General features: G+C 29.6%; 1 protein-coding gene across 1 annotated transcript; it reads left to right on the top strand.

Moving 5' to 3' along the window:
* Positions 1-5,010: 5,010 nt before the first annotated feature.
* LOC105054634 (bax inhibitor 1) lies at positions 5,011-10,410 on the top strand. The gene is made up of 6 exons (XM_010936198.3): positions 5,011-5,231; positions 6,048-6,191; positions 6,291-6,382; positions 9,488-9,674; positions 9,776-9,931; positions 10,052-10,410. The coding sequence occupies exons 1-6, from the start codon at positions 5,124-5,126 to the stop codon at positions 10,103-10,105; spliced, it is 741 nt and encodes a 246-aa protein (XP_010934500.1). The 5' UTR covers positions 5,011-5,123; the 3' UTR covers positions 10,106-10,410.
* Positions 10,411-11,745: the final 1,335 nt, after the last annotated feature.

Raw genomic sequence — 11,745 nt, 5'->3', positions numbered from 1 at the left:
CTCACTAAAGAAAACATAGATCTATATAGAAGTATCTAGCCTATAAAAAATATTATTTTTTATGTGTGATTGTAATTAGGACTAGCCGGTAGAATAACGTGATCTAGGATCATAAGTATAAATTTAATTTTAAATCTTTAGAGATAAGAAATAAAGGATTTTTTTTTTTTTTTGCTGCAGATCATTGTGGCTTTTATCCTAACTAAACATATCAAAATATTTTAAGCCGAGGTTTGTACTTTGTCTTGATAAAGGATCTCACGGATTTGAAGTTGCCACTAGGAAACTGAGCCAAACCTATCTAGTTTGGTCAGAAGTCCTCCTTTAGGTTTCCCATGGCCGGTCTATAGGCCAAACAATGTCCAATCTCATGTTTGTTCAACCTACGTTAACTCTACAGCAAGAGAAAAGTCTTCACGCTACGCTGATGTTGAAAAGACTTTCACTCAGCGTTGAAAAGACTTTCACAAGAATATCATGGCATGGATATCTGATATCTAATATCAAAAACAATATTGAAATCTTTAGAAATTGACTCGATTCAATAGATTATTATATAAAATAAGACATTCGATATGTTATAATAATAATTATAAACTTAACTAGAAAATATATAAAATACATAGAGTGAAATGAGTCAAATTATATGCACAAAACAATCCAATTCTAGACTTTTAAATGGGTTCAACCAAAAGTTGCTTTTGATTTTAGAATCATCTTGTTTTTAGCCAAGCTCCTCCATCCTAATTATAACTTAGGTCTCCTAAAGAAATTTGGGAGGATTTTATAGATAGCCTTCATGCCACAATTTAAATGTATAATAATAGGTTGATAATTCTTTTAACTTAATTATTGTTAAATTATAAAGGGACACAAAAAAAAAATTATGTATTCGAATTTATGTCAGAATTAAATCAAATAAGAACAACAACCTCGCATACAATAATGATCAGATAATTTTTTTAGTAGGTTGGATGATGTATATTATTTGATAAAAAATATATCTATAAAAATTAAAAAATAAAATATTACTAAATCGTAAAGAAAGATCAGTCAAAATTATCTAAAAAGATTCATCCAATTCATCTAAACCATCCAATCAGTCACTTCTTGATAAATATGTAAGGTAATAATAATTGTAAAAATTGATCAGATAAATTTTTCAGGGCTAAACCACTCTAAAATATAACCATTCGAAGTTTGTAACCAGGGATAATGCTTCCATTATTTTTTATCTTTAATAATTAGTTCAAGTGAAATATTCTAGAGACACGTTTTTATGGGGCTACCAGAAAAATGAGTACTTTATCTAATTAATTTAAAAAAAATTTATTTACAAAAAAATCTAACTTTTAACTTATTTATCAAAATGATGCAAACAGGATAAAACGCTATTCAAAATGACGTTTTTTGATTGCCACTTCACCACCCCATTCTACCCAAATTTTCACATAGACGAAAAAAAATAAAATAAAACAAAATCGCCATTTGAAATGGCGTTTTCAAAAATACTATTTTTTTCCTTTCCTTCATTTTATTCCAAAAATATCATTTTATCCCAAAAATATCATTTTATCCCAAAAACATCATTTTATCCTTTTTTTTATGTTATCCCAAAAACGTCATTTTATCCCAAAAATGCCATTTTTTTCCTTTTTTAAGGTATTTTTTATTTTATTTTTTATTTTTTAAGATATATTTTTTTGAGATATTTTTTTAAAAAAATTAATTTTAAAAGAAGATTGTAATTTGAAATGATGATTTTTATTTGAATTAAAATTAATTTTTTTTTAAATTTAAAATTTTTATTTTTATTTTTATTTTTTTCTTTTTTTCTTTTTTTATTTTCTTTTTAATTTTTTTAATTTATTTTTTAGGGATATTTTTTTAACAAAATTAATTTTAAAAGAGAATTGTAATTTGAAATAATGATTTTTGTTTGAATTAAAATTAAAATTTTAAAATTTTTTTCTTTTTTTCATATATATTTTTTAAAAATAATTTGAAATGGGGATAGTAATTTGAAATGATATTTTTTACTTCAATTAAAGTTAAAATTTTAATTTTATTTAAATTTCTAATTTATCATTTTATTTTTTCCCTTTTTTAACTTTTTTATGGCATTATTTATTTATTTTTTATTTTTTTTTATTTTCAAATTAAAATTTTAATTTTTTTTTTATAATTTCAAATTATAAATTTAATTCTTTCTATTTTTACTATTTTTTCTATTTTTATGGTATTTTTTTAGGTATTTTTTTGTTTGGAATATTTTTTTAAAAAATTAATTTGAAATGGAGAAGGTAATTTTAAATGATATTTTTTATTTGAATTAAAATTAAAAATTTTATTTTTTTAATTTCAAAATTATAATTTTTATTTTATTTTCTTTTTTTATGGTATTTTTTATTTGTTAAATTTTTAAAGATTTTTTTGAGATATTTAAAAAAAAAAAATTGAAATGGAGAAAGTAATTTGAAATGATGTTTTTTATTTGAATTAAAATTAATTTTTTTTAAATTTAAAATTATAATTTTTATTTTTTTCTCATTTTTTTCTGATTTTTTTATGGTATTTTTTAATTTTTTAATTTTTTAACATTTTTTGGGATATCAAAAATGCTATTGTTTTCTTTTTTTTTTTCATTTTATCCCAAAAATGCTATTTTATCCCAAAAACACCATTTTATCCTTTTTTTTTATCATTTTATTCCAAAAATATCATTTTATCCCAAAAACGTCATTTTATCCCAAAAATGCCATTTTTTCCTTTTTTACAGTATTTTTTTATTTTTTTTATTTTTTAAGATATATTTTTTTGTGATATTTTTTAAAAAAGTTAATTTTAAAAGGAGATTGTAATTTGAAATAATAATTTTTATTTGAATTAAAATTAATTTTTTTTAAATTTGAAATTATAATTTTGATTTTTATTTCATTTTTTTTCAAAAATCAAAATCATTTTTTTTCAAAAATAAAATAAAAATTATAATTATAATTTTAAATTTTAAAAATTAATTTTAATTCAAATAAAAATCATTATTTCAAATTACAATCCTCTTTTAAAATTAATTTTTTTAAAAAAATATCACAAAAAAATATGTCTTAAAAAATTAAAAAAATAAAAAATACTGCAAAAAAGAAAAAAATGGCATTTTTGGGATAAAATGGCGTTTTTGGGATAAAACGACATTTTTAGAATAAAATGAAAAAAAGAATAAAATGGTGTTTTTGGGATAAAATAGTGTTTTTGGGATAAAATGAAAAAAAAAGAGAAAACAATAGCATTTTTGATATCCCAAAAAAATCTTAAAAAATTAAAAAAATAAAAAATACCATAAAAAAAAAATCAAAAAAATGAGAAAAAATATAAAAATTATAATTTTAAATTTAAAAAAATAAAAATTTCAATTTCAATTCAAATAAAAAACATCGTTTCAAATTACTTTCCCCATTTCAAATTATTTTTTTAAAAAAATATCTAAAAAAATATTTAAAAATTAAAAAATAATAAATACCATAAAAAAATAAAAAAATAGAAAGAAAATAAAAATTATATTTTTAAAATTAAAAAAATAAAATTTTTAATTTTAATTCAAATAAAAAACATCATTTCAAATTACTTTCTCCATTTCAAATTAATTTTTTTAAAAAATATTTCAAACAAAGGAAAAAATACTAAAGAAAACCAAAAAAATAGAAAAATAGAAAAAATAGAAAAAAAATTAAATTTATAATTTGAAATTATAAAAAAATTAAAATTTTAATTTAAATTCAAAAAAAATAAAAAATTTCATAAAAAAGTGAAAAAATGGAAAAAATTAAAAATTAAAAATTAAAAATTTAAATTAAATTAAAATTTTAACTTTAATTCAAATAGAAAATGTCATTTCAAATTACTATCCCCATTTCAAATTATTTTTTAAAAAAAATGTATGAAAAAAAATTTAAAATTTTAATTTTAATTCAAATAAAAATCATCATTTCAAATTACAATCCCCTTTTAAAATTAATTTTGTTAAAAAAATATCCCTAAAAAATAAATTAAAAAAATTAAAAATAAAATAAAAAAATAAGAAAAAATGAGAAAGAAATAAAAATAAAAATTAATTTTAATTCAAATAAAAATCATCATTTTAAATTATAATTTTTTTAAAATTAGTTTTTTTTAAAATATCCCAAAAAAATATATCTTGAAAAATTAAAAAAATAAAAAATAACGTAAAAAAAGAAAAAAAGACTTTTTTGGGATAAAAGGATGTTTTTGGGATAAATAGAAAAGAAAGGACAAAATGATGTTTTTAGAATAAAATGATATTTTTGAAATAAAATGATATTTTTGAAATAAAATAAAGAAAAAGAAAAAATAGTATTTTTAAAAATGTCATTTCAAATGGCGTTTCCAAAAACGCCATTTGAAATGATGTTTTCAAAAATACCATTTCAAATGAATGAATGATGAGGTGGTAATTAAAAAATATCATTTTGAATAATATTTTATTCTGTTTGTATCATTTTGATAAATAAATTAAAATTTTAATTATTTTTATAAATATTTTTTTTAAAAATTAATTAAATAAAATACCCCAGAAAAACTCCGTTCTGCTGATTACCAGGCACATATTTGGTCACTATTCTGGGATGTTTATTCCCGTCATCCCGTCCCGTCCCCCACGTCCCGTCCTGCTTCCCCGAAGGAACGAGTTGCTTCCACGGAATAATAACTAGTCCTTAACGCGTACTCCTCCCACGTGGCGCTGTTCCATTGGTCCCAGAAGATAATTTGACATCATATTCCGATCACAACTCGATAAATCCAAACGGGCCCCTATCCTGACGCTTCACAATTCCAGATCAAATCACGCGGTCCAGATCCCATCACATCGACCAATCGACGGGGTAAAATACCGCGAGACTCTTCCGGCGCCGCTTCCTTAGGGGGCACAACTGTAAATAAGTGGTAATGCAGAGACTCGTGTTTGAAGACTTTCGCGAAACCGGAAGCGTTGGACCATTATAAAGAGGTTCCGGATTTCTCAGCCCGTAGCACTTTTCGTTCGTCGCTTTCGCTCTCGGTTTCATCTTCTTCCCCAAATCCCTTCGAAGCTTTCGTTTTGTTTGAGAATGGATTCCTTCTTTCAATCCCAGGCCGGGTTTGGAACCAACTGGAGCTACGAATCGCTGAAGAATTTCAGGCAGATCTCTCCCACCGTCCAGAATCACCTCAAGCTGGTACGATTTGCCAGCTGGAATCCCTAATTCGTGTTCTTCTTTGACTTTCCTCGATCTAATTTGTGTTTTCTCGCTTTGCTTTCATCTATGTGGTTTTCTTGTTGGATTCCTGAGAATTATTGAAATGGGATTGTTTTGTGGTAATATTGATGGCCTTTGTGTTGTTCCTCTCAATTGTTTTAATTGTTTCTTGATTTTATGGTGGCTTATTTAGGGACTGTTGAGGAGTCTGCTTGTTTCCTTTTTGTCTTTTTAATTGGCCGAGCTTTCTCCAATTTTAGCTATTTTTCCCCTTGCCGTATTTCTGTGCTAGAACATTCTTGGATGTTATCTTGGATTCTTGATGCCCGATTGTTCTTCCGTTCCTCATAAGGTGTTGATTGATCTGATTAGTATTTTCTATGTAATTTCTTATCCTGTTATTTATTTAGTTTTGATGAACTTTTATAAATTCTTCTTGGACATGGTTGTTTTTATTACGATTTTTCGCATTATGTCTTGAATTTCCAGTAGGTTTTGCGGAGATTGGAGATTTTGCTTTAGGTTTCTTTTCGTTCTTTTTATTTATGGTTGTCTTGATATCACGGTAGCTTGTGCAGACATTGGTGTTTTTTTCCTTGAATTAGATTTTATGTTTTATTAATTAATTGGCGGATGGTTTCTACTATTGATTTGCTTTAATTTTTACGGTTTTTGAGAAAGAAGCTTTGTTTTGTCTTGTTTCTATTATTTTGGAGGTCTTTTATGTAAACCTATTTCTTTTTTTTTTTTTTTTGATCAATTTGAAGTTTAATTGATTGAGCGATTGATATGCAGGTTTACCTGACACTATGTTGCGCACTAGCTGCTTCTGCGGCTGGAGCATTCTTTCACGTTTTGTGGGGCATTGGTGGCTTCTTGACTACGCTTGGATGCTTCATAAGCATCGCATGGTTATTTTCTTCACCCCCAAATGAGGAAGTATGAATATCTGGTCCTCTTTGATCGTTTTTTAATTTACTTTATTCACACTTTCTAGGTATAACTTTAACCATCACTATTTATTTTTTGCTGGGACAGAGAAAGAGATTTGGACTTCTGATGGCTTCTTCCTTCTTTCAAGGGGCTTCTGTGGGTCCTCTCATTGAGCTAACCATTGACTTTGATTCAAGGTACATTATTTGAGAATGTTAGTTTCTCTAATTTAGGATCTTAGAATTTTGATTTGTCAAGTATGAGGAGATATTGTTAGAAGCTTGAGCGTGTTGATGGTTCTTCCTTGACTTTTCAGTATTCCATAGTATACTAACTAGTAAATCCATGTGAATTTGATCTCTTCTGAGAGTTACTCTGAGAATGGATGGCAAAAGATTTGATATATGTAAATTTTCAGAGGTTGATCAAGGGGTTAGCATATTAACCTCATGGCTGAATTTCCTCATATGTGCCAGCGAGAAAGTTGACCAGCCAACCTAGTCCTCTACTTAATTTTATTATTTATTTTTAGATTTTGCTTGGGAAATGAGGAATGATGGGATGTCATTTTTCTGAAAATAGGGCATGTCTTAGCAAAATCACATGCCATTTTGTAAGCCAATTTGTCATATGTGTGAAACATAAAATATGCATCTTGAAATTAATTTTGCTAATTCTTGCAAACCTTTAAATTATTTGCTGCACTGGATGCATCCCTTGATATGAATTTTTAATGAAGAGAATCTATGACTTGATCCCCAATATTTGCAAAGGCATGATGGCTATGTTACTTGGTTAAGTTATTGGAGATGCCACAAAGGCATGGCAGCTATGTTACTTGGTTAAGTTATTGGAGATGCCACAAAGGCATGGCAGCTATGTTCCTTGGTTAAGCTATTGGAGATGCAACAAAGAGGAAAACTGCATATGGTCCCAACTTAGGAAGAATGGTTACTTCAATTGTTAGAGAGCTGCTCCCTCTAGAACTAAAATTGAGATTTCCTTGCTATCATGATGGTACTCACAATTCTATGTATGGTCACTCTCCTGTTGCTTATTATGTTTTTATAATTAAGCTTGTCATAATACATCTGTTGCATTGTAATGTGCCAATATTTGACAGCCATAGTTCATCAAAGATATGCACAAGTTAACATTTTTTGCCCTAGAAGTGATTGATTCAATATTTTTATTACGATATGTAGATTCTTCTTTCCTCCAAACTATATAGATCCAATAACATCATAACATGCATTGTCACCTGTGAGCATCACTAGCAACTTGCTACCATGTAAATCTTATGTGAATCTTAAATGACAAAAAAATTATATAGGGATATGAAGTCTACTAAAAAATAAAAGAAGATTGACATTTTATCTGTTAGTTGTATTGGTGTGTATTCGTATGTATATTTTTGTCTATTTTGGTGGAGTAAAGCTGATTCACCACACTATCAGGTGATGTTGTTTTGATACATGCCCCTCAATGTGTGAAGGATGTGTATGATGCTGATGGGACTTTAGTTACAATTTGATATCCACTGATACTTAATAAGCCCCTTTTCAAGTAGACAAAAGAGGTAGTTGGCTTCATTAGCAATTTCCAGGACCTACAAATCTCACTTCACCATATCATCAAGTAGACTGATATATTTGCTTTTTCAAATAGTCTTGCTGCATATAGCATTGATGAGCTTCAATCATAACAGTGTCTTTAAATCTAACTCTTCTCCATCATGTTTTTTTTGTCTTGTCTGTATGTTATATATATATATATATATAATCTTTTTGTGAAAGTTACACAATAATATTTAGTATGTTTAATTTTAACTTCCAAATATAGTGTTGCACTTTCTTTGGTTGTCTGACTGACCAAGGTTTTATGGCCCGACGGGACGGAGAGCATCCCAACCGTCCCATCCCGTTCGTGTGAGAAAATGGGATTAGGATGGGGTCGAGACTCCGAAATTCATCCATACAGGGAGAGAAGAAAGAGAGAAAAAAAAAAAGAAAGATGAAGAAAGGAAAAAAATGAAAGAAAAGAAGAAGAAGAAAAAGAAAAAGGAAGGAAAGAAGGAGGAAAGGAAAGAGAAAGAATAAGAAAAAGGAAAAATAGAAAGGAATGGATAAGAAAATGAAACAAAAAAAAAAAGGAGAAATGAAAATAAAAGAAAAGAAGGAAGAAAAGAAGAAAAGAAATAAAAGAAGGGGAGAGAAAAGAGGATATTTATTGGAATGCATGATCGGGATAGTTAATGCATGATCGGGACAGTTATCGGGACAAGATGGGATAGCGGGGCGTCCTGTTCCATGGAGATACCGAGACACGTCTGTCCCACGGGATTTAAAACCTTATGACTGATAATATGCATCTCATAAATTATTATATAGCATAAAACAACATTTCACTTCTCAGTCTATCCCTTTTGAAACCTGAACTTGATGGTCAACTATTTGGTAACTCATTTTTTGGAACTCATTAATTTTGAAAGCCCTCCATTTTTTGTGGATAATTTTATTAAACAATGCTCTTATAATTCTTTAACAAAATTCTCCATGTGTACTATTTAATTGAGAAATCCTTAGATGATTTAACCAATCATTCACATCTTAGATCCTTGAAGTCACCACACTACATCATGGACATGCTTTTTCGCTTGTAATGATTGTGCTTATGGGATTTTTGAAAAACTAAAATATAAGATTTTGAATATCTTTTCATTGGCCTATAGTTTTGTTTTTTTTTCCCCAGAATCATCTTTCTGATCTTTTCTTGCCTATTATATAGAAGTTGATGGAATTGATAATGCATTGTTGTTTGTTACTTGAATTTTGTGCAGACAATTGCCTTATCATTGATTTGCCCATTGTATTTGAAACTTATCTGCATGTGCTATTGTCCTCATCCTTGTTAATGTTGATGTTTAAAAAGATGGAACTGAAATATGAGGCATTTAAGCTCTCAAGAGGTGTGGAATATGCCTCAAGGTGTACCTGGCGTGAAAGTTAGGATGATGTTTCCTCAGTTTCCGTAGAAAGCATCATGTAAAATATAAATACAGGCTACTTCTTGCATTTTATTGTTAGTTTACATTTTATGCAGCTATGCTCACACGATCTTTTGAATGTGGTACATTTGGTTATTTATCATATAGACTTAGCAGTGAGCCCAATGCCTTTTGCAGTGTTTGGCCTGAGGCTTGCAGCAAGTTGTTCAAATAAGTTTTATGATAATTATCTATTCATCATTGGCGTCAAGGACATAGTGGGTTAGTAACTGTGTGTTACTATCTGAATTTTCAGCATACTTCTAACTGCATTTGTGGGGACCGCTCTGGCCTTCGGATGTTTTTCTGGAGCAGCCATTGTAGCCAAGCGGCGTGAGTACCTTTACTTGGGTGGCTTGCTTGCTTCTGGCCTTTCAATCCTCTTCTGGTTGCAGTTGGCAGCATCCATCTTTGGCCACTCTGCTGCTACATTCAAGGTTGAGGTAAGCTGTTGGCAGCATATATAATTGTTGGTGACTATATATTGATTATGACTTTTAGCTTCTCCGTGCCTAGTAGCTTGCTGATGATGTTTTCTTGGCAGCTTTACTTTGGACTGTTGCTATTCCTGGGATATGTAGTCTTTGACACCCAGGAGATCATTGAGAGAGCACACCTTGGAGACCTGGATTATATCAAACATGCCCTGACGCTCTTTACGGACTTTGTTGCAGTTCTTGTTCGTATTCTCATCATCATGGTAAGTGTTCAAAAGTTTGTTGCTTTTTTCTCAGAAGAAATTGTCCATTTTGTGTTTTTTTGAGCATTAGTTATGGCTTCTTTTGCATATCAACCCAACTTTAAATTTCTATTCCTGCAGCTGAAGAATGCATCTGAGAAGTCTGAAGATAAGAAAAGAAAGAAGAGATCATAAAGGTTGCCACAGAATGAAACCAGATATCATAAACCTAGTTGCTATGGCATCATGAATGCATAGCATTGCCTCTACGTTTTTCTCTTCTCTATGAAAACGGTAACCGTATGCTATAACAACAAAATTTGGTCAAGTTTATTTCTTTTTCTTGGAAGTATAGTTTGTTTTCACAGCCGGTGTGTCGCCTGCTCATGTCTGGAAGGGACATCTATGTTTGGTTTTGGTTTTGGTTTTGGTTTTGATCTTGCCAATATAGAAACTTGTTTGGGAAGGGAAAAAAAAGTATAAATCAGAAGTTGCACTGCTGCCCTGCTTTGTGATGTTTTTGTATTTGTTGCATGATTAGTATGTTCTTTTTCCTTTTTTTTTTTTTTTAAATATATATCTTACATGGAGTGGCACGCCATTTTAAAAGGTATGCTCTTGAACATTTGCTTAGATCATGTAGGGTTGCTTGTTACCACAGTTTATGCACATTTGTCTATTTCTTTATCCATTGAACTTACAAGATGCCTAATGTGGTGGTCTTTTCTTATTGTCAATTTCTTCCCTAAAAGAAAAAGGGAAGACAAAATGGATGACCCAGAGAAAGAGAATCCAAGAAAAATAAAGAAGGGAAACATAGACTCGGTTATGGAGTTGGGGAAATGCTGGGCAGCCATCCTGTGTCAGGAATGAATGAATGAATGATACCCCTGCCCCGCCACCCCAACCCCCGAAACCAATTGAGCAGGTCTTGTATGTAGATCAAAAGGTGGCCGCTACCTTGAAATTGTTCAAACTATTCCAACGGTAATGGAGAGACATAATATGGAAAGTATGATGTTTCTTTGAGGGATTAGTGGTGGTATAGTTTTTGCAGCCACATCAAGCTCCCTGAAAGTTCTGTATGGTGCCAAGTCGTTTAGATTTATCCAGCACTATTGTTTCAGAATGATTTTTTTTTTTTTTTTTTTGGGCATTTCTTTCGAGCCAGAATCTTCAGAAGGTGCACATTACAAGTATATTGCATATTTGCACGTTTGCCTTTGTAAGTTTAGTGCTCTTCAAATCTTTCCTGACTTTCAGGAGGGAAGGTGTCAATCCCGACACCAATTCTATGAAGTGTTTCCAAATTGAGATGGCAAAATTACGAGGATCAGCAAGCGATCATGGGTATCGTCTGCTCTTCACTAAAATAATTGTATGCCGGTTCCAATTTTTCTTCTTTTAAGTAACCAACTGTTAAGATCTTGTTCTGAATGCGATACTGGAAGACGAGCTTCAGCTTACTAATTTCTCCTGGAATTTATAGGCTTGACTAGAAGATAAGATACATCATTTGATTGAATCCTCTTGAGTCGGTATTTAAATAGCTGATTTAATGAGCCATTCACAATTTGAATTAGTTGACATTTAAGTAAGAAGCCTCCTAACGATAGATTCAGCTCTGAAAGCTTTTGAGCCTTCTTGAAGCGACACAATAGTTAAAAGCAATCGCTTGGTAGAGAATTTCATATTTCCAAACATATTCAGTTGCAAAATGAGGAGTGGAAAACAAGGATTTTAGATATGCTTCATGTTGATGCTTTTATATTGCCTTGGTATTCAGCGAGGTGGGAGAGTTAGTCCATTCTTAAGCTGCTCAAGAAGAGTTAAAA

The sequence above is a fragment of the Elaeis guineensis genome, chromosome 12 (assembly GCF_000442705.2).
Source record: "Elaeis guineensis isolate ETL-2024a chromosome 12, EG11, whole genome shotgun sequence".
Lineage (NCBI taxonomy): Eukaryota > Viridiplantae > Streptophyta > Magnoliopsida > Arecales > Arecaceae > Elaeis > Elaeis guineensis.
Note: the sequence above shows the minus strand (reverse complement) of the source record. Positions and strands in the feature narration are given on the sequence as shown.

Bases quoted from the DNA above. Each gene is read 5' to 3' on its own strand.
- LOC105054634 (XM_010936198.3), top strand. From the start codon at position 5,124: ATGGATTCCTTCTTTCAATCCCAGGCCGGGTTTGGAACCAACTGGAGC. The intron at 5,232-6,047 runs GTACGATTTGCC...ATTGATATGCAG, and splicing joins TCCAGAATCACCTCAAGCTG to GTTTACCTGACACTATGTTG. The intron at 6,383-9,487 runs GTACATTATTTG...CTGAATTTTCAG, and splicing joins ACCATTGACTTTGATTCAAG to CATACTTCTAACTGCATTTG.